The following is an 18,275-nucleotide window of genomic DNA, read 5'->3' as shown; positions in this document are numbered from 1 at the left end:
TCTTTGGTTTTTTAAAGCATCTTTTCTCAGCCCATCTGCTGCACCAAGTTGTGTGTCGTGTGTGTGTGTGTGTGTGTGTGCGCGTTTGAGTGGTTCTTAACTATACTCATCTGGTCAGAGGTGGTGCAGGGGATTAGCACAGCCGCATCACAGCGAGGAGGTTCTGGGCTCACTTCAGAAACTGTCATTTTCAGGTCACCTGGGTGGGTTTATTCCAGAGTTACTCCTAACACGTCTGGGGTGTATATCTGCCTCTCCCCTCGTGATTGGGGGAGACTAAATAACGGCATGAGGATTTTTAATGACATCAAAACAGAGTCTTTTTCTGTCTCTGTTCGGGAAAAAATATATAATTGTGAGGAAAAATAGATTTTGTACAGTGATATTTTAAATTGTGACATTATTCACGGTGATCGTCACAATATGTTATTCTACAGAAATAATCCTTAAAAATAACGCAATCTTCATCTTTATGTGCACCGCCACGCTGCCACCTAGTGGTTCGTTTGTGGCCTTGAACCTAGTATATCTATTTTCATTTTGCACAAAAAACATCAGAGGTCTCCAAAACAAATTGGATTCATAATGTATGGCTTACATTACACACTGTTTATATCATGCAGTAGCCACTGGGTGAACTCTTGCAGTAAATCTATTCTGTAATATCTTCCAGCCTCAAGCGTGACATTGTCAGTGAGATGAGGAATTGGTGATATGATGTGTGAGTGGCCAAGGTGAATGTATTGTTTTACCCAAAAGGGCACCAGCTGCAGTCAGAGCTGTGGCGTGGAAAGTGGAAACCTGACCTATTGGTTTAGATCGGATAAAAACATATCCCTTCTGACCTTTCCGCTTCATTACCTGCCATGATACCTCATAAACTGAGGAGAATACAGTGCTGGGGTTATGTCACAGAGCTATGACAGAACTGCAGCATTCTGTTTGTTTTTTAACGGCTGAAAAGTCTCCCAGTTTCTGGCTGAATCTATATTTTCGTTTCAACGCCAATCTAGAGGCAGAGCGAATCCACACAGGATGTTTCATACAATGTAGGTAAATGTTTAACCTCATGTTTTAATGGAAAAACAAATCAAGAAGTCACAAAATATCAGCCTGCAAGCTATGCTATTTTATGATTCCATCAGCAACTAAATTAAATCTAAAGTTGGGTTAATAATTTAATTAGCTCTAGCGCCCTCTGGTGGTTAATAGTGTGACTCACATAACTCGGTCCTCAGTTTATGGTCACCTATCAGTTATTTTCATATTTATCACAAACTATAAGTCAAATAAAAACTGATAAACAGTATTTTAGAATGTAGGTAGCATTCCAATAAGTGTTGCACTAGTTGTTCACTGCATAGACGCATTACAAGGACAAATATCACAGATATAAAAAAATAATTTTTAATTTCCAAGACCCGTGTCTCCCAGGTGGCTTGATGATGCCTTTACCTTGAATTATACAGCAAATTACATTTAGCTCAATAATTTTCCTCAAATAATCTGTGTTTTGGCACGGTCGACCTACGCAATAGAGATATGAATAGATATCGACACGTGGACATGGGGAGATTTAGCCACAAATCAAAAAGGGATTTCATGGGCACGGTTTTTTAAAGAATCACTGAGGTGAAGGTCTCTGCTGACATGATTTTTGCAGATGCTAGCATTACAGGAGACAAGGCAAGCTGGAGCAGACCTCGTGGTGTTAAACAGCAGCTCTCCCACTGACTGCAGATTTCTGAGCCACTAAAACTTCTCCAGCAGAGATATAAACCTTCTGCTGCAATCCACCATCCTAATATCACCCCTGCACATGTGTGTGAGTAGGTCATATGTGCGTGTGTGTCTTCCATTTCATATGTATGTGAGTAGGTCATGGGTTTGCTCGTGTCTTCCTTTTCATTATGATAGCGTCTCCTTCCAGCAGGGATTACTGCACCAAGAGCCCCGGCTCTCCCACCGTGTCCAATAATGAAGGAGAACTGCAGAGACTGGAGGCACGGGCTGGCCTACAAATCTGGACGTGACCGATTTACTTCAGATTAAAACTGTCTGAGAACCTGAGAGAGACGGGAGAGAGAAGGAGTTTATGTGCAGTTCAACAGCATAGCGTCTTACTTACATCTAATTCTTCAAAATTCTGATCGTTTAGATGCGGATCTGTCCGCACTAGGTCAGGAAGACAGATGTGTGTGTGTGTGTGTGTGTGCGTGTGTGTGTGTGTGTGTGTGTGATGTATTTGTATACATTCATTTTTAGACACACTCCACATTTTTGTTCTCATTATCTTGAATTTGAGGGAATCCAGAACTAATTTCCTTACATGTGCCTGCACATATCTGATTAAACAGTAATTATCAACGAATGATCATGAAACACTAATTGTAAAACATGGATAGAAGAACAAATTCACAACTAAACAATCTGAAATCATATTTGCATGGACGATCAGTCCATCACAGAAGACCTGTGAGGCAGTTTGCCACTTTAAGGAACCAGTACTGGTTTTGGTCAGAAATACCATTTAACCTCTAGAATCGACTTTGAAGGAATTCTACAGGATTCTTATTTTTATTCCAGTTTGAATCCAACTAAAGTCCTTTTTTTTTGCTCTGTATGGTTGAACAAGGTCCACATCAGTATGGAGTCGTTGTTCAGGCACAAATAAAAGCAATGTTGAGGTGGAGCCAACTGGTTTTGTACAGTGTTTACAGATGTTTTCTACAAATCTGCACTCATGCGTTCATAATTAAAACATCTTCATTGATGTCTGTGTTGACCTGTCATCAGTTCACGTGTGTGAGTCTGATTCTCACACTAGTGTATAGCTAGCTAAAGCAGAAATGGCCAACCTGCCACCATGGAGAGCCCCAACCCCCCCCAAAAATGCTGTCCAACTAAGATACAGAAGAAGAGGCAGCTGACATTAGCGACGCCCTGAGCCAACCAGCGTCCACCTACAGGACCAGATCTCCAATAATCAGGTGCTTGATCTCCCCAGAGACGGGAACTTTGTTGTGATGGAGGCAAAATGAGCGAGTCTATTTTTTCCTGGTATTTGGGAGAGACTGCTGCACTACGGTTTCCTTCGACAGAGAATCGGGTTTCAGCGGCTCCACCGCTCCCCCTCCAGGTTGGTGCGGATGTTCAGCTCCTGTGGAGATCAGGCAGAGAGGAGGAAAGATCAATACTCCTGAGTGGATTTCCTACATGAACTGCACTGAAATCCTACCATCTGTGACATATAGGTTGAGCATATAAGTCACTGCTGGGTAGGATCCAATCCAATCCAATAAGTCGCTCTCCATGCCGGCTGTTCTTGTCGGGTTGGAGATGCAGTAGGTAGGGATGGGTGGGCGAGCTGAGCCCCTGGATACACCAGGTGGTGCCTTCGCTTTTTCCTGTGTCGTTTTGTCGCTTCTTTCGCCATTTACCTCTTTAATTTTCACTGCTACTTCATGTTTATAAAGGTCATTAATCACCTTATTTGACACATAAACTGTGGTGTGTGTGCGTGTGCGTGTGGACTGAAGTGGAGGGGAAGGGTATGTTTCCTCCTTTGGAGCAGAAACTGAATAATGGTATGCTGACTATGTTCAATCTATTTATATTATAAACCAAATATTATTTAAAAGGATACCGGGAAATGTACTGATTTGCTTTTTCCAGAGAGTTACACAAGAAGATTAATATGTTCGGGTCTGTAGAGTAAATATGAAGCTACAGCCGGTTAAATTAGCCCGTCTGACCATTGAAGACACTGGGAAATAACGTGCCGCCATCACTACACAAGTACAAGAGTATTCTAAAATATATTTAATGTAAACACAACTTGTGTGTTTATTCATATTTACATTAACAGGCAGATTGTTCGTGTACATTAAGCCAAAGCACCTACGCTGCCCCCTGGTGGTAGACAGTGGTCATGAAATAAGCCCCTCCTCCACTAAAAGGTTCTCTTCTTCGGACAGTCGGCTCGACATCTGTGGTTAACAGTGGATGCTGAGGACGATGTTAATGCTGCACAAATCTGCTCACTCCAGGAAACAGTGTTTGCGTCCATGGAGACCGATACAACAGCAGTTGGAAGATGTGACTGCGGCTGAGCTCAGAATAGTAAATTATGTAATTTAATCATCTTCAACAATTGTTGTAAAGACACTATAAGACTGTTTATGTCTTAAAAGCACATTTATTACTGTATTTTCATCCATCCGTAGTTGGTCCCTTCGTGTGGACCTGGAAAAGAACAATAAAAGATCATTCAAAGGGCCAGAAACACAATGTTAATGTAAATAATAACTATGTTAAGGGACTGAAATAACTAAAGTCAAAAGTGAAATGAAAACATGTTACGCCAGAATGGCAACTGTTGACCAGGGAAGTCATCATACTGGTTTTTAGTGAATGCACTGGTGGAGATGTTGCCACTGGGAGAGACCAATCCCAAATCCTGCTGGAAGAAGAGGACCAAAATATGGTCAATGCCACGTTAGTTAGCCCTGGAAACACAGCCAAACTCGGGCTTTTTAGAAAGACTAAGGATAAGAACAGGCTACCACAAGTGTCCCGGACACTCACACGACACAGAGACAGATCGAAGTGCAGAATTCTGAGTTGTAAAAGGCACATTCGCTGACGTGCATGTGCAAATTTACTTCTAGTAATGGCTTTAACAAATGTGTGCTCTGAAAGCTGAGACTACTTGAGCCGACGCCACTTTATAGCTTTGTAATAAGTCTTTTGAATTTGACTTTTGCTTACTTCTTTATGCTTAACTGTGAAAACACTGAAGTGATCCGATGACCCCTCTTCAGCCGGATCCCAAGATGTAATGCAATATTATGACAATATTTATGGACAGCATATAGAGATACCCCAATTTTTTTTTTAAAAACTTGCTTTAAACTTGCTGAGTCTCCTAAATGGAGTTAAAAGTGAAAGAAAAGAATGTGAAAGAGTGGAAAAAAGGGTAACAGATATAAATATTTACAGATGAGGGTGTCAAACTGCTGCAACAACAGTTTCTCTTTGATTGTGAATGAGGTCAACTGGCAAAAAAAAATCAAATAAAGCTAGAAATAAAGTGAATATTGCCACAAGTCACAAACTAAAGTATACATCAAACAAACACATATGTAAAGTACACATATATTTCTCTCTAGTGTTGCTTATTTCATGGATATATACAGTAGAAAACCATCCGTATGTATCTCTGCTAGCGTATTTGGCTAATGGACTGATCTTTCCAGAAACCTTCCAACATTCCAAATTGAACCACTTTAGCACAGTTTACTCCAGCAGGAACAAAATGTGTGGTGATCTTATCTTTGATTTTTAAGACCGCGCGAAGAACCAGGATTTCGCCGGATCTGAGAATCGACATGAACCGACATGAGCGTTACACAGACAGCAGCTCCCCCAAATCACACTTTACCGCTCGGCTGAATGGGAAAATGGCACCGAGCTAAATGAGACAAAGCAGGGGCAAAACAAACAAAAGCTCCGGTGGGTAATTTTCTCCCCAAAGTTGGAGGCTGGGAAACTGTTGTGCCAGGCTGCTCATCAGACGCAGACGGTGAGGAAGAGGTAAACGCCAATTAAGACGTTATAATAGATGACAGGCCCAAAGAAAACAGCGCTGGGAGGTGCCACGCTGGGGCCGTCTGTGTAAACTGAAGGTGTCTGAACACGACGCCGCGGCCCGGGTTTAAATGTTAGCTGCTCTGGACGTGACAGCTTAACATGAAGAGGCACGAAGCAGATATTTTCTCTGCACATTTGATGTCAGGAGTGGAAAATGCATGGATTGTGTACTGAGACTGGTGCGCTTTTTGCAGACCGGCTACAAAAGCCTCGGGGCTGCGTAGGTCTAGTATAGTTAGCCTTAATGCTAAATAATCCATGCCAATTGAGCATGAAGCTTCACCCGGGTAGCACAAATCCACTTCAGAGGGCTCTTGCAGCAGTAATTTTGGGACTACATTGTGGCCGAGTGTCTTTTTATATAAATTATATAAGTTTTTACAACACTTTAAGCACCTCAGACAGCCCTATTCTGTGGTGATTCTACTATTTTCAGTGAAATAAAAGCTCGTAAACTAGCACTTAAAGTGCATTTAGTTGTTTCATGCGTTTAAAAGCTTCCACTGGTCCATGAGAGCTGCTCCACTGATCTTTTCATCGTGCATAATGGGTCGAAATTGATTTGAGGGAAAACATATGAGACATGTGTTTTGTTTTCATCCTTCTTTAATAGAACTTCAGAAAGCAGGAAGTGTGTGCGTCATGAAATTCGCCCTGGTTATCTGCTTTCACACGCTCCAGCCGGCCGCCTGCCCTCAGACAGCACCGAGCTCCCATGTGCTGGTGCACGGCTCCAGCACGCTCGTACACAGGCGCGAGCTGCACGACGTGGAGCAGCTAACGTGCAGGCAGCACGTTTGCATGACTGGGAGCCATTTATCAAGCACGCAGACGCAAATGAACACCAGCGTCTCAATGTTTTCACACAAAGCACACTGTCGGATCAAAGCCAGTCGCACGGGTGTGTTTTTAATTCCCCGTGTTTTAAAACAAAAAGTGAGTTCCATAATTTATTTTTGCTAGACTGTTATGCTGAAATCTCAGATCGGGGTCAGATTTATTCGAGCGGAAGACTCTCAGGAGCTCTGCTCGGACGGACGGCCGGCTGTCTTATTATGGTGAACTTCTCCTCGGGCCTTAGGTGAGGGTGAGAATGTGTGAGGTCACCCCGCGCGACCTTTAGCTGCAGCCGCCGCGCCGCCATTGGTCAAGAGCCAAAAGCCCAAAGCCTTGTCCTCCCACCTCCTCCCCCAGACGCTGCAGCCCCTCTGCTCTGCCTGACCACTGCCTTTACAGGCCCACAGCTCAGAGTCTTTCTGTTGTTGTCTTTATTTTACCACACATTTCAGTTCACACAGAAAATATTGTCCTTTGTGCTAAAGAAGCTCCAAATAAAACACCCCGGCCGCCACTTGTGGACCGAACATACACACACTTGCTTATGGGCAGTATTAGCAGCTAACAGTCCTTATTCATGTTACAGGGCAGAGCTTCAACTGATTTGCATTTTCTTGATGCTTTGGTATCGAAACAATTACAAACCTGTTCTCTTTCATGGGAAACCTGCTCTGATATTAGCAGCGTCCGGATGCACCTCTATCCTGAACCAATAATCATTTCTATAGAGAAAAACACCAGCAATTTCAGCTGAAAATGCTGTTTAATGCCACATCCATCCAAATGTCGCAACGCTGGATTAGAAGAAGCTACATAGAGATGTAAGCAGAAATGGGATTGAATGTTCCCAAATGTATATGACAGGAATTCTACTATATATACTCTATTTTGCTATGCTCTTAAACAAAACAAAAATAAGGATACAATGTACCTTTCGTTATGAACTGGACGTAGAATATAACTCTAATAATAACTATTTTGTGCAGGAAATTCAGCTCACACCGCTTCACAGAAAAGCACACAATTCTTTAAGACGTTCAATTTGTCTTAAAATCCTGAGAAAAGAAGTTATAAATCATCACAAAATAAAACCTTTTCTCTCCTTGTGATAAACTCAAAATTGAGAACGCAACTCACATATTTTACGTCAGCTTCTAATCATTTTATTCTCTTTGTCTGAGTACAGAGAGACTGTTAATTATTTAGATGGGAGCTGTAACGCTTCGTGTTTGGATATTTGCACTTCCTCGGCTTCTTATTTGAATTCCCAGTGGAGCTGCGTCGCCTCGGTGTCTTACTCCTCATTGGATTTTTCCTTTTTTTTATTATTATTTATTTAATCATCCGGCGGAACAAATCTCACATTAAGATGTAGCTGTGCGCTTTAAGGTGGAAGAAATCTGGAGCGGGACAAATAGGAATTCAGCATTTGATAATTGTGTCTTCATAGGAACATGAAGTGAATACTTATAAAAGGCATCGTGTGTACTTCCCGGGCCTTCTGCTGTTTTCCCGACTTCAAAATGAGTTTGGTTTGACGCATAAATGACTCTTCAGCGCCTGAATTTAGAATGTAAATTGCTGCCAAACGCGTGAGCTGAATATAAATGAGCCCGGCGTCAAAAAATCAGCTTATTTGTGGAGATTCCCCGCAGAAATACGCAGCTACAGCAGAACGATGTTGCTTTTTTAGTGTTCCGTGAGTTCTTACCTCGGAGGGGAGCAGAGGAGAGGACAGGAGAGGCTCAAAGGTCCGCAATCCTGGGCGCCGTTTCAGCCAAATGAGCATTTCCCCGTTGAATCCTCTTTTCTCCTGAGGTCATCCTCTGTTCACATGTTGATTGTGGATGTGTATTGAGGCTGCAGACTCGCAGCAGCCGAGGCTTATCCCCTGTCAGCTGATTATTGCTCGCGTTACAGACTCCATCAAAAGGTGACACTTGTGCAGCGCGGCTTTGCTTTTTTTGTGAAGGATGAGAATCTATTCTGGAGCTTGAGGAGTTCTCGTCTGCAGCTCCGGGACGTTGAAAGCTCCTGTTGTGTTTGTTATTAAGCGCTTGTAAAAATAATAGCCGGCTGATTTATTCTTCCTCTCTGGAGAGCTGACCCTGCGTGAGAACCCTCGCGGTTCTTTTTCCTAGATGCCAAATGAGATAAACTACTTAAATTAATTGCAATTGTAATTTAGCAGCCACCAGTCTGAAGCCGCAAAAGCCTCAAGCCGCATGTTTGTTTTTGCGCCTCTCCTGTCGGGGCGTGCGCCGCTTTGCTCTCCCCGGTGCCAGAGCGCCGCGCCGCCGCCGCCGAGCTCCCCGGCCTCGGTCCACCTCTGTGCTTGCGTGCGCGCTTGTTTGCCCAAGCCTGTGAATAATAGTTTCCTTGTAGTGTGTGGCTTTGCCCTGCCGTGGCACATTTGGGGGTATTTAAAGAAAATAACGGTGCAAAGATAATAAACGCCTGATTAATTCCCGCAAGAGAACAAAACTCCGCAGTTTTAGTCCGGATTTTGGACCATAAATTCGCAAATTTGATCTGCAAAAATCCAACTCAAGCAGGAGGTAAACCCGTTGAAAATGTTGGTTTTGGAAGACCCCCCCCGCACCACCACCAGGGTCAGGAGACGAGCCCTAATGGACTGTTGTCACTGTTGTGTGGTCCAACTCCTGTTTGTTGATTCCCGTGTTATTTCAAGCACCAGTGATCGCAGCCGAGGCTCTTTGGCTGAGCAGGCAGACATGTATTCACCCGCTAATCTGACGGGGCATCTCGCTGCTATGTGTATTGGAGCCGGCCATTGTTTTTCTCTATAGATTTGCCGCACAAGTACCCCCGCGTAATCGAAGGGCTATAGACAGGCTGTCATTGCTCTGCGCTCCGCTAACAGACTGCTAACGCAAAGATTCAATAAAAGTCTCCAACCACAATCATTTTAGACAATATATTTACTTCCATTAAATAAAACACAATAGTTTTTTTGGGATGCTGGAAAAAAATGCTTCGTACCAAATAGTATACACAGAGCAAAGGGAAAAAGAACATTTTTATGCTTCTTTTTTTAAATCCAGGATTGCTATTCTAAAGTGATATTCACACAGACATAATAATAAATTTATAATATGTTAGAAACACACAGTCGGTGCGTTTTAGTATATACATTCCCTTTTAGTTTTGCAAGCACAACATGATTCCTTTTAAGGGTTTTTTTTTTTTTAAATCCCCCCACATGCGATGATAAATCGAGCCTGGAGAGGACCTGGGGGGGTTAGAGCGCATTCAAATAGGAGATGATAATTCAAATATATACAGCCTTTTCAGTCAACAATAAAGTCCAAAAAAATCCACCGGGAAGAAAAATCAAACCCGAGAAATGTAAAAAGGAAAAGGGACCTTTTCTGTGATATCTGGTGTGAAGCAGGCACATCTTGCTTCAGTGGTTCAGTCTTCTAGTGCCCTTTGCGACGAATGAAAAAGTAGTTGCTGTAGTAGTCTCTTGTTCCGGTGGCCGCCGGCCTCTCGTTACGCGCACACTGCAAAAAAACCACGATGACAAGCCGCTTGGTTTGAAGCGCCCACACAATCATGTTTTCAAAATTAATTTATCCACAGAGTGCGATGAAATCACTTGTTTCTTGATATGTATGGGGAATTCCAAAGTACAAATTATTATTCATTTTTTTTATTTTTAGAATAAACCATTTAGGACTCAGAAAGCTATATTGACACTGATTTTGTACAATACAGATTTCCTCCCTCCCTTTAGCGTGACCACTAACTCTAATGACTTGCTATGGCGGTCATCTTTTGCAGTGCAGGTGGGTATTAGACTGGCCTGTCCACGGCGTACTGGCAAGCGCTCAGGTTGGTGGCTGGATTTTGCACGCTGGCGTATCCAAAACTCGAGTGCTGCTTGGCTTTCAGTCTCAGACTGGCTAAACTGGAGTTACAAGTGTCCCTGTACACATAAGGAGGAGTCGGAGGCGCGTATGGGCACGCCGACGTGGGCACGCCAGAGTTAAGAGACGGGTTGCTGAGGTTGTTCAAGTTATTGAGGCTGTTGAGGCTGGAGCCCGGCACGCCAGTCACGGCAGAGGGCACCATGCCGGAGGTCATGGAGGATATGGAGTTGGGCGCCGGCGAGAACATGGTTTGCGAGGACAGGGGGTTGACGTTCATGGAGTTGAAGAAGGGGAAGCTTTTGGTTGATAACGAGGCCGGCGTCAGGCCCTTGGCGGCCCAGTTGTTGTACGTGTAGCTGGGGTACATGTCCTCGTAGGGCTGCATGAGTCCATTGAACTGCGGGCCGAAGCCGTTTTTGCAGAGCTCGGCTTGCTGGTTCCTTTCCCGCTTCCTCCACTTGGCTCTCCGATTCTTGAACCAAACCTAAAGAGAAAGAAAAATTGTTTAATTTCACGAAATAGTCTTTTTTTTAAAAAAAAAAAAAAAAAAAAAGAAATATATATTTTTTTGCTAGGCCGACATACTCAAATCTTAAACCTGCCGTTTAATCTGTATTTTGCAAGGGGAATAATCGCTTTGATTGCGTCTTTATCTGCGCAGAATACACAGCAGGCTGTCACCATCCTCAGTGTGGGGAGGATGTGTATTGCGCTGCGTGCGTTCACAAACACTGTGACCTTATTCACACAACACCCGGGCGACAATCGCAAAATACAAGCTTTGCACCTCTTTCACACGATCAGGAGAACACGACTGGTATCTGTCACCGACACACGTCAATAGCCCGGATTGTTAACAGCACAATGACTTGTAATTACACTTAATATACAATGAGTAATTTGGTTATTTAAAAAATAATAATGATTTGGATGTCTAGAAAGGCGATTAAACAGTAAATCAATGTGACAGCAATTGTTTTAGACTGCGCGCAGAGGATTCAAATTGTATTAACAACATAGGTAAACACAATATAATCTAATTAAACCAGGCTTAAACAAATAATATTTAAACATAGCTTCGAGTATTTATTTTCTAGATAAATACTTTCCCCCTTAGTACTGAAAGGAATTTTTCCGCCGCGCGTAAAAGTTTCTTCTCTGTGCGTAATTATCTTAAAGCACCAAATAAAGCCGGACAAGTGGCACCAATTACCCCACATTTTATACACAGGTTGCTTTTGTTTGCACCCATGGGGATACTAACCCTGACCCGAGCCTCTGTGAGGTTAGTCCACACGGCTATCTCCTCTCTTGTGCTCATGTCCGGGTAGCGATTCCGCTGGAAAGTGGCTTCCAGTTCTTGCAGCTGCTGGCTGGTGAAGTGAGTCCTCTGCCGCCGCTGGCGCTTCTTTTTGGAGGGATCGTCTGAGGAGTCATCGTTTTTATTTTGAATCTTTTCTTTTTCTGTGAAGAGAACGGTTGAATCAGTCAGGGCTGGGCGGATTGAGGCCTGCATGCTAGAGAGAGGGGGAAAATTCCTGGATGCGCGCCACGGTTGGTTGGATGAGCTGTGAAGAGCCCGAAAGTTCAGATAAGAAAAAAAAAATGAAGCAAAAAAGAAAATAATGATTTTCTCCACGGTGGTGTTTATTACTTTTGCTAATTTAATTTTTTAATTATTCTTTTGATATTGTAATTGAGTATGAAAATAAATTTCCTTGACTCTTAAGCGAGTATTCATTTACATGACAAACACTTCAGTACACACAGGCTGGCCTGAGTGTGACTCCACTGATCGCCTTAATCACCTAATTGCATGCATGGAGGACTCCGCGAGGCTAATTAACCGGACCCGTCTCTGGTTGGATACCAAAAGACTCCCGCGGAATATCACTGAAAGCGTCCGCGCCCCGTGCGGCTCTTACCGACAGACTCCGGACTGGACGTGTCCGACACGGTGTGCACCTCCACCCGGTGTTTGGCGTCCACAGACCGCTGCAGCGGCTGTAAACTGGAGGCCATCGTCAGAGCCGTGTGGTGCGTCGATGTGAGTTTATTCCCTGTGAGGTGATGGTGGTCTATATTCAAGGGTTCCCTCATAGAGTTCATCGGAGAAAGATGACAAAGACTGGCTTTCAAAACCAGATTAACTCCTGCTTTCAGTGCTCCGTCCTCGGAACGAGTTCAGCTCTCCAGAAATGCGCAACTGTGCGGCTCCTCTTGCGACTAAATGGAACCTGATTCGAGTTGGAAAGTCTTCAGTTGTGACTATTACGCGCTGCCATAGCACTGATGGCAAACCTCGGCTGACTATCAGAGTGACAAGGACAGGTAGGTGATATTAGATCCAGAGGCATACGCACTCTTCCCCGCTCTCTCTTCATTTCAGCTGTTGCGCTGCTAACCCTGCGTCTCTCTCTAGACCTCCACGTGACCACGTTGCGCCCGCCCCCCCGGCGCATCATCGTGGCTATGACGGCGCCTCCAACCAACCGAATCTGGGAGCAACGAGACGTGTGTGGCGATGTGTGCACGCCGAGGCTGGCGCTTATCTTCTTTTTCCAAATAAAAGCATGTAAAGAGAGATGGGACGCGCCGCGTACCGGTGGCGCTGCGAGGTGGCGTCGCGCAGCAGCCCAAGACCAAATAAAAATGAAAATAACACACTTTGGCCTCGTTTTTATGAGATGGGTCCAGTGGCCCAGCAAAATCCAGTTCTATTGACACCCAGACTCCGCCACCGCAGTTTACTCAGGGATTGGACGTGCATAAAAGGAGCCAACGAACGGATTGTACTGAAAGAAAAATATGCACAGAGCAAACACGGCGGCAGAACACAAGCCGCGGATCCGGGGAAAAGAAGTAATTAAGGGAGAAGAAAATGCATCCGCCTGCTCCAGAACTGTCAGTGCGCGCTTGTCAAATGAAGGTAACTGCCAGACATGTACAGTGCGCTAAAAGCAACATGTGTGCAGCTGTTGCAGCCCACGCACGCGTGGTGCGCGGAGTTTTACCAGATGAGGCAACGCAGAGAAGGGATTTAAAAGTGAGGACTAATTACGACTGGAGGGCAAACAGAGCAAAATAAATAAATAAAGGAAGGAAGGAAAGAAAGCGAAGCGTGATCCTCAACACTGGCTAGTTTGCATCGCTTCTAAAACGTGACCAAACCGGAGTCAAAGTGGTTTAATCCACTCCTCTGATGCTCACTGACGCGCCGTCCTAGTTGTCAAATGAGAGGATCCACATGATCTCAGCAGAGATAAGGTCCAAACAGCCATTAAATTGACCCCACCGGGCCCCCGTTAACCACGCAGACTCAGGTCTGTTGACGACGGATTACTTTATCCCGCTACTTAACTCGGCATCTCTCCTCTCCTCGCGTTTACACCCCCCAGACGGCCCAGTCACAGCTCACGTTCTTCTTCTCATTTACTTCGGAATAATCATCAAATGAGACTGATTTTATTTTACCTTTATAACCTGCGTCTCACGAAAGACACCTGGGACAAGAACCAGGGCTAAAAAAAACCCAGATTGATCTTATTAAGGATGTAAAAGGAAGCGTGACAGGTGTTTCCAAGAGCTGATTAATACATTATTTCCACAAACTTTCAACTTCACGTGAAATCTCGCGGCGTTCAAGAAAAAAAAGATGTATAAAAAATATCTGTCTGCCGTGAACACACACACACACACACACACACACACACACACACACACACACACACACACACACACACACACAAAACATATTTTCAGGCTGAATCAAACTCAAATGTAATCTGTATTTTAATTAATATAGAATAAATTATGGATATTATTGTCTGCTGGGGAACAATCTTATTTTAACTTATATATATATATATTAAAAAAGAGAACAAATCTCACAGAATTAGTGTCAAATAACCACCTAAGGATGTTGAACAAATATAAGTTATATGATTGCTGGGTCGTTTTTTTTTTTTCTTTAAAATATCGATAACAATAAAAATGTTTTCCACTGCAAACATCAGGAACCGTGTTGCTCCGTTTCCCTCTTCCAGCCGCGTTGTAATACTAAACTTGAAGTGGATTATCGGTTTCCTCTTCATTTCTACCTTCTGAATGCGTTATCTCTCTTCTGCGGATTACTGCGCGCAATGGGCCTCCGCCATAGAGGGCCATTAATTAGCAATTCAGTCAATATAGGGGGAGACGACAAGGCTTTTTACATAGGATTAGGAAGACATCACATTCCTCCATTAGTATATTCCTCCTCACGAATGGGCTTTCATTATATATTTAGTTCTCCCCGGAGTCCGCCCGACAGTCACTGCATACATTACGGCAGAACAATCTAGGCTGCTGTGTCTGTTTCGTGTTATCTTATTATTCTTAATCAATGGCCTTTCACAACGACGCACAGCCCGACCTTCTGTCATTTCGCCTCATCAGCGCTTCCCAAATGACACGAAATAATAAAAATAATTGGCTCATTTGCGACCCCAACCAGACCTGAAGACGTTTTATCCATTTATTTAATTAGAACTGTAACCGTGGAAATCATTTCATGGATTTTTCCATTTTTTCCACTCCACATGTTATATTATGGTTTTGGAGCACACGTGGATCTGTTAATCAGTGCGAAACACAGTTTTATTTGATTTATCAAGATTAATTACAAATGACTATTTATGGCCAAATGTGCAGATTTTTAATTGTTGGATAAAAGCCCATCCTGGTCATCATGTGAGATGCTCTGTGGTCGTTGGAGCTGCAGAAGCAAATGTAACCACCAGGTGTCGCTCTAAGGCAATAAAACAAGCACCATCAGCGGCAGCGGCGCAAAAAAGACCAAATATCTGCTGAACATTTCTGAACAAACCAAACGGAGACACTCCTTTGTGCCTGTTTTCAGATCCAGTCATCATTATGATCATCATCATTCAAGTGAAACCATAGAAGAAAATATTTCTAATAAATACAGAAATTTTGAAAAAGAATTTGATCTGATGGATTCGCAGCCCGATTTGAAAATTGATTCACCTTTTAAGAGGACATAATACATTGAATTTGACTTAATCGGATTTATTTCCTATACATAATACGATTGGTAAAATGTTCCACACTGAAAATCAGCGCAGGAGTGAAACGAAATTTGAATTTAAAAAGAAAAAGCTTAATTTACTGGCAGTGGCTCTTTAAAATCTCCCACAGGTTTATGGGGGAACTGGTGATTTGGGTCAGATACTCACCTATTTGTGCACAGGTGGTGGCCAGTTTGCGACAGTGGGAGTCCATTATGGCGATTAAAGGAAAACCGGTCCTGTGGAAACAACACACGATTTAGTCCCGGGTACGAGTCTGCAGCTCCCCGTGATGACAGGGGACATTTTACAGAGAAAAATAAGGTCCATTTGGATTACAAGAGAAATCCAAAAGCCAAACAAAAATTAAGATAAAATGCGCAAACTCCAAAAAGAAAGAAATTTTAAAAAACATTCTTATTAATGGAATAATTTTAATTATAAATGCTAGCTTTAATATTCACATCTTAGATGTGCCAAGAATTCAATATCATTGTGACAAACATTTTATTTTTATTTAAAAAAAAGCTCTGGCCGAACATTAAAGCCATTTAAATATAATTTGACGCATCTGTGTAAAACTGTCCCTCCTCAGCAGCCTTCATTTGTTCACTCTGAATATTTAAAACCCGCCGTGTTGTGCACGAGTCGGATCTGTTGTGGCGCAGCCTGCAGCAGTTTGGAAGTGCAGTGATTCCGTAGTAAAATCACGGGATTAGAGTCTGATTGAGATGTCTGTCGGAGGGATATTACAAAATTCATTATCGCGGCCCTCATACTACCTCGATATGAAGTTACACAGATGGGGTTTTATTAGTCCAGGCTCACACTGTTTGCTTATGATAATTTAAATCGGGGGGAATTTGCATGCAGTCGTGCTGCTAACCATTCCCCTCACTCCTTCCCTTCACCTGCTCGACATCATCTGCGCTGCTTTTCCTTCTTTAATTCAAAAGCTGGAGACACCGGAGGTTAATTTTTTCCATGTGTACCTGTCCTGTACAAGCTTCATGCTCGTCGTTCCTCTGCCGCCACAGCAAAATGAAATGATGGAGGGTCAGACAGTGAGGTGCAAGGTTGGTGCGCAGGGTTCCATCTTATCTTAATCAGTGAGATTCAACACGGGGTCGCCGCTCAGCGTGTCAAATGTCACCTAGTTCCGACTCATTTTTTTAAAATAAAAAAAATATTTTAAAATATCGGCGTTGGACTTTTGATTTCTGCATTCTCACATTTGTAATTTGTAAATAATAATATTAATAAAAGCCCACACAGAAAAATAGATAACGTAATTGTTAGAATGGAAAATCTAATAGTTTGAATTAAACAATTTTTGGAATAAATACGGATAGTAAAATTAAGAACAATGCAACTACTGCTACTACAATGTTATAACACGATCAATAATAATAATAATAATAATAATAATAATAAAAATAAAAATAAAAATAAAAATAAAAATAAAAATAAAAATAATAATTATTATAATAAGTATAATAATAATAATAATAATAATAATAATAATAATAATAATAAGGGATTTCATCCATTCTCGGACAGACTCTTCTCTCCTCACAGGGCTGATATGAACCTGAGCCGCGCATGGCTGCAGGCCCAGCGCAGACGCACAGCTGGCACCACCACACACTCAGCCCACTTGTGAAGTTGACGCAGAACAGCGTGAAACTGCAGCCTTGATCGAGAGATGCATCGCCCAACGGCCAGCATGCGCTTCTGGGCGACTTAACGGCGCGGCCCGGTGAGCACGGTCGACTTTCCAGACTTTTTTGTAGGTTGGAAAACGAATCTGCTGAGGAGCGTTGACGCACAGATCAAAAGGGGAGTGTAAAAGTTGCCCTTATGGTCTACTCTCTTTTTTGTGCAACTATATATGGCAACCCCTGTACATTTTTTGGAAAAGGAACCAAACTCATTTTTCACCTTTAATATTACTTGAATTCAGCCTCTCCTCCCCAATATTTTTACAAATTCCTCCTGCAATCCATCAGAGGCACTGACGCGTCATGATCATCTCCCGACCAGCGGGGAGAACCTTGCACTGTTCTGTCACAGTTTTAAATGTCACACCAGAAATGCTTTGAATGCTTTTAACTTTAACCCTCTCTAAAATAAATTGATGCCGAACCTTTTGCTCCACTTACCAATAGCTGATGCAGCCGTGTGATGTCGATTTCTCCTTCTAGCGGCGACCTTTTACTCTTCAGTGAGAAGTTAAATTCCACCGCCTAGACTCTCTCAGACGCCAGCACTCGCGTCTGTCGCGACGGTTCGGGCAACCTCGGGGTCCAGGAAGGATAAAAGCTTTTCTCCGGGAGCCTGAGCGGTCTGAATGCAGCTCATCCGCTGTGTCATCCAAAAAAGCGCAGGGGAGAGACGCAGTGCCGCGTTTCGCTTGGTTTCATTTATGCGCATAAATAACCTGCGTGAGGAGGCGCTTTCATCCGTCTCTCTTCTGGGCTCGTCCTCTCCCGTCGTCTTTAACTTTTTCTCCCTTCAAAGAGAGACTGAGGCATTTTTCCTCCTTCTTTTGAGCTCGCAGAGGGACCCCGCGCCTGTGCGTGCGTGCGTGTGTGCGCGCGCTTCCAAAGGGGTGTGTTTGTGTATCTACGCCCCTGCGCCTGTGTAGTCTGGCTGAGGGCAAACTTGGAACGTCTCAAATTTCAACAACAATCAAGCAAAAATGAATGGCATCTTTAAAACGCGCACGCGGGGATGCTTTTGGGTAAATCCAGCGCCGTGCGTGAGTTCTAATGATGTTTGAGAGCAATCATACAATCCAACTGGCAGAAAAAAAATCTAC

General features: G+C 43.3%; 1 protein-coding gene and 2 long non-coding RNA genes across 4 annotated transcripts; 1 reads left to right on the top strand and 2 right to left on the bottom strand.

Annotated features, from left to right (window-relative positions):
* Positions 1–3,925: 3,925 nt before the first annotated feature.
* On the bottom strand, positions 3,926–8,684 carry LOC115252386 (uncharacterized). Its single transcript, XR_003890830.1, has 3 exons — positions 8,201–8,684; positions 4,401–4,462; positions 3,926–4,245 (listed from the first exon to the last, which is right to left on the bottom strand). It is a non-coding gene; the product is annotated as an uncharacterized lncRNA (long non-coding RNA).
* A 728-nt stretch (positions 8,685–9,412) lies between these two features.
* pitx2 (paired-like homeodomain 2) lies at positions 9,413–18,063 on the bottom strand. 2 transcript variants are annotated; one of them, XM_003970579.3, is made up of 4 exons: positions 17,617–18,063; positions 15,623–15,693; positions 11,650–11,849; positions 9,413–10,869 (listed from the first exon to the last, which is right to left on the bottom strand). In XM_003970579.3, exons 2-4 carry the CDS (start codon positions 15,666–15,668, stop codon positions 10,309–10,311), a joined length of 807 nt encoding a protein of 268 aa, XP_003970628.1. In that variant the 5' UTR covers positions 15,669–15,693; positions 17,617–18,063; the 3' UTR covers positions 9,413–10,308. The 2 variants fall into 2 exon arrangements, with proteins under 2 accessions (XP_003970628.1, XP_003970627.1); XM_003970578.3 differs by lacking the exons at positions 15,623–15,693; positions 17,617–18,063 and adding an exon at positions 12,311–12,552.
* On the top strand, positions 12,283–13,047 carry LOC105417410 (uncharacterized). Its single transcript, XR_965086.2, has 3 exons — positions 12,283–12,432; positions 12,549–12,716; positions 12,808–13,047. It is a non-coding gene; the product is annotated as an uncharacterized lncRNA (long non-coding RNA).
* Positions 18,064–18,275: the final 212 nt, after the last annotated feature.

The sequence above is a fragment of the Takifugu rubripes genome, chromosome 14, assembly GCF_901000725.2.
Source record: "Takifugu rubripes chromosome 14, fTakRub1.2, whole genome shotgun sequence".
In the NCBI taxonomy this organism is placed as follows: domain Eukaryota; kingdom Metazoa; phylum Chordata; class Actinopteri; order Tetraodontiformes; family Tetraodontidae; genus Takifugu; species Takifugu rubripes.
The sequence above is the reverse complement of the archived record's forward strand: the minus strand, read 5'-3'. Positions and strand labels throughout refer to the sequence as shown.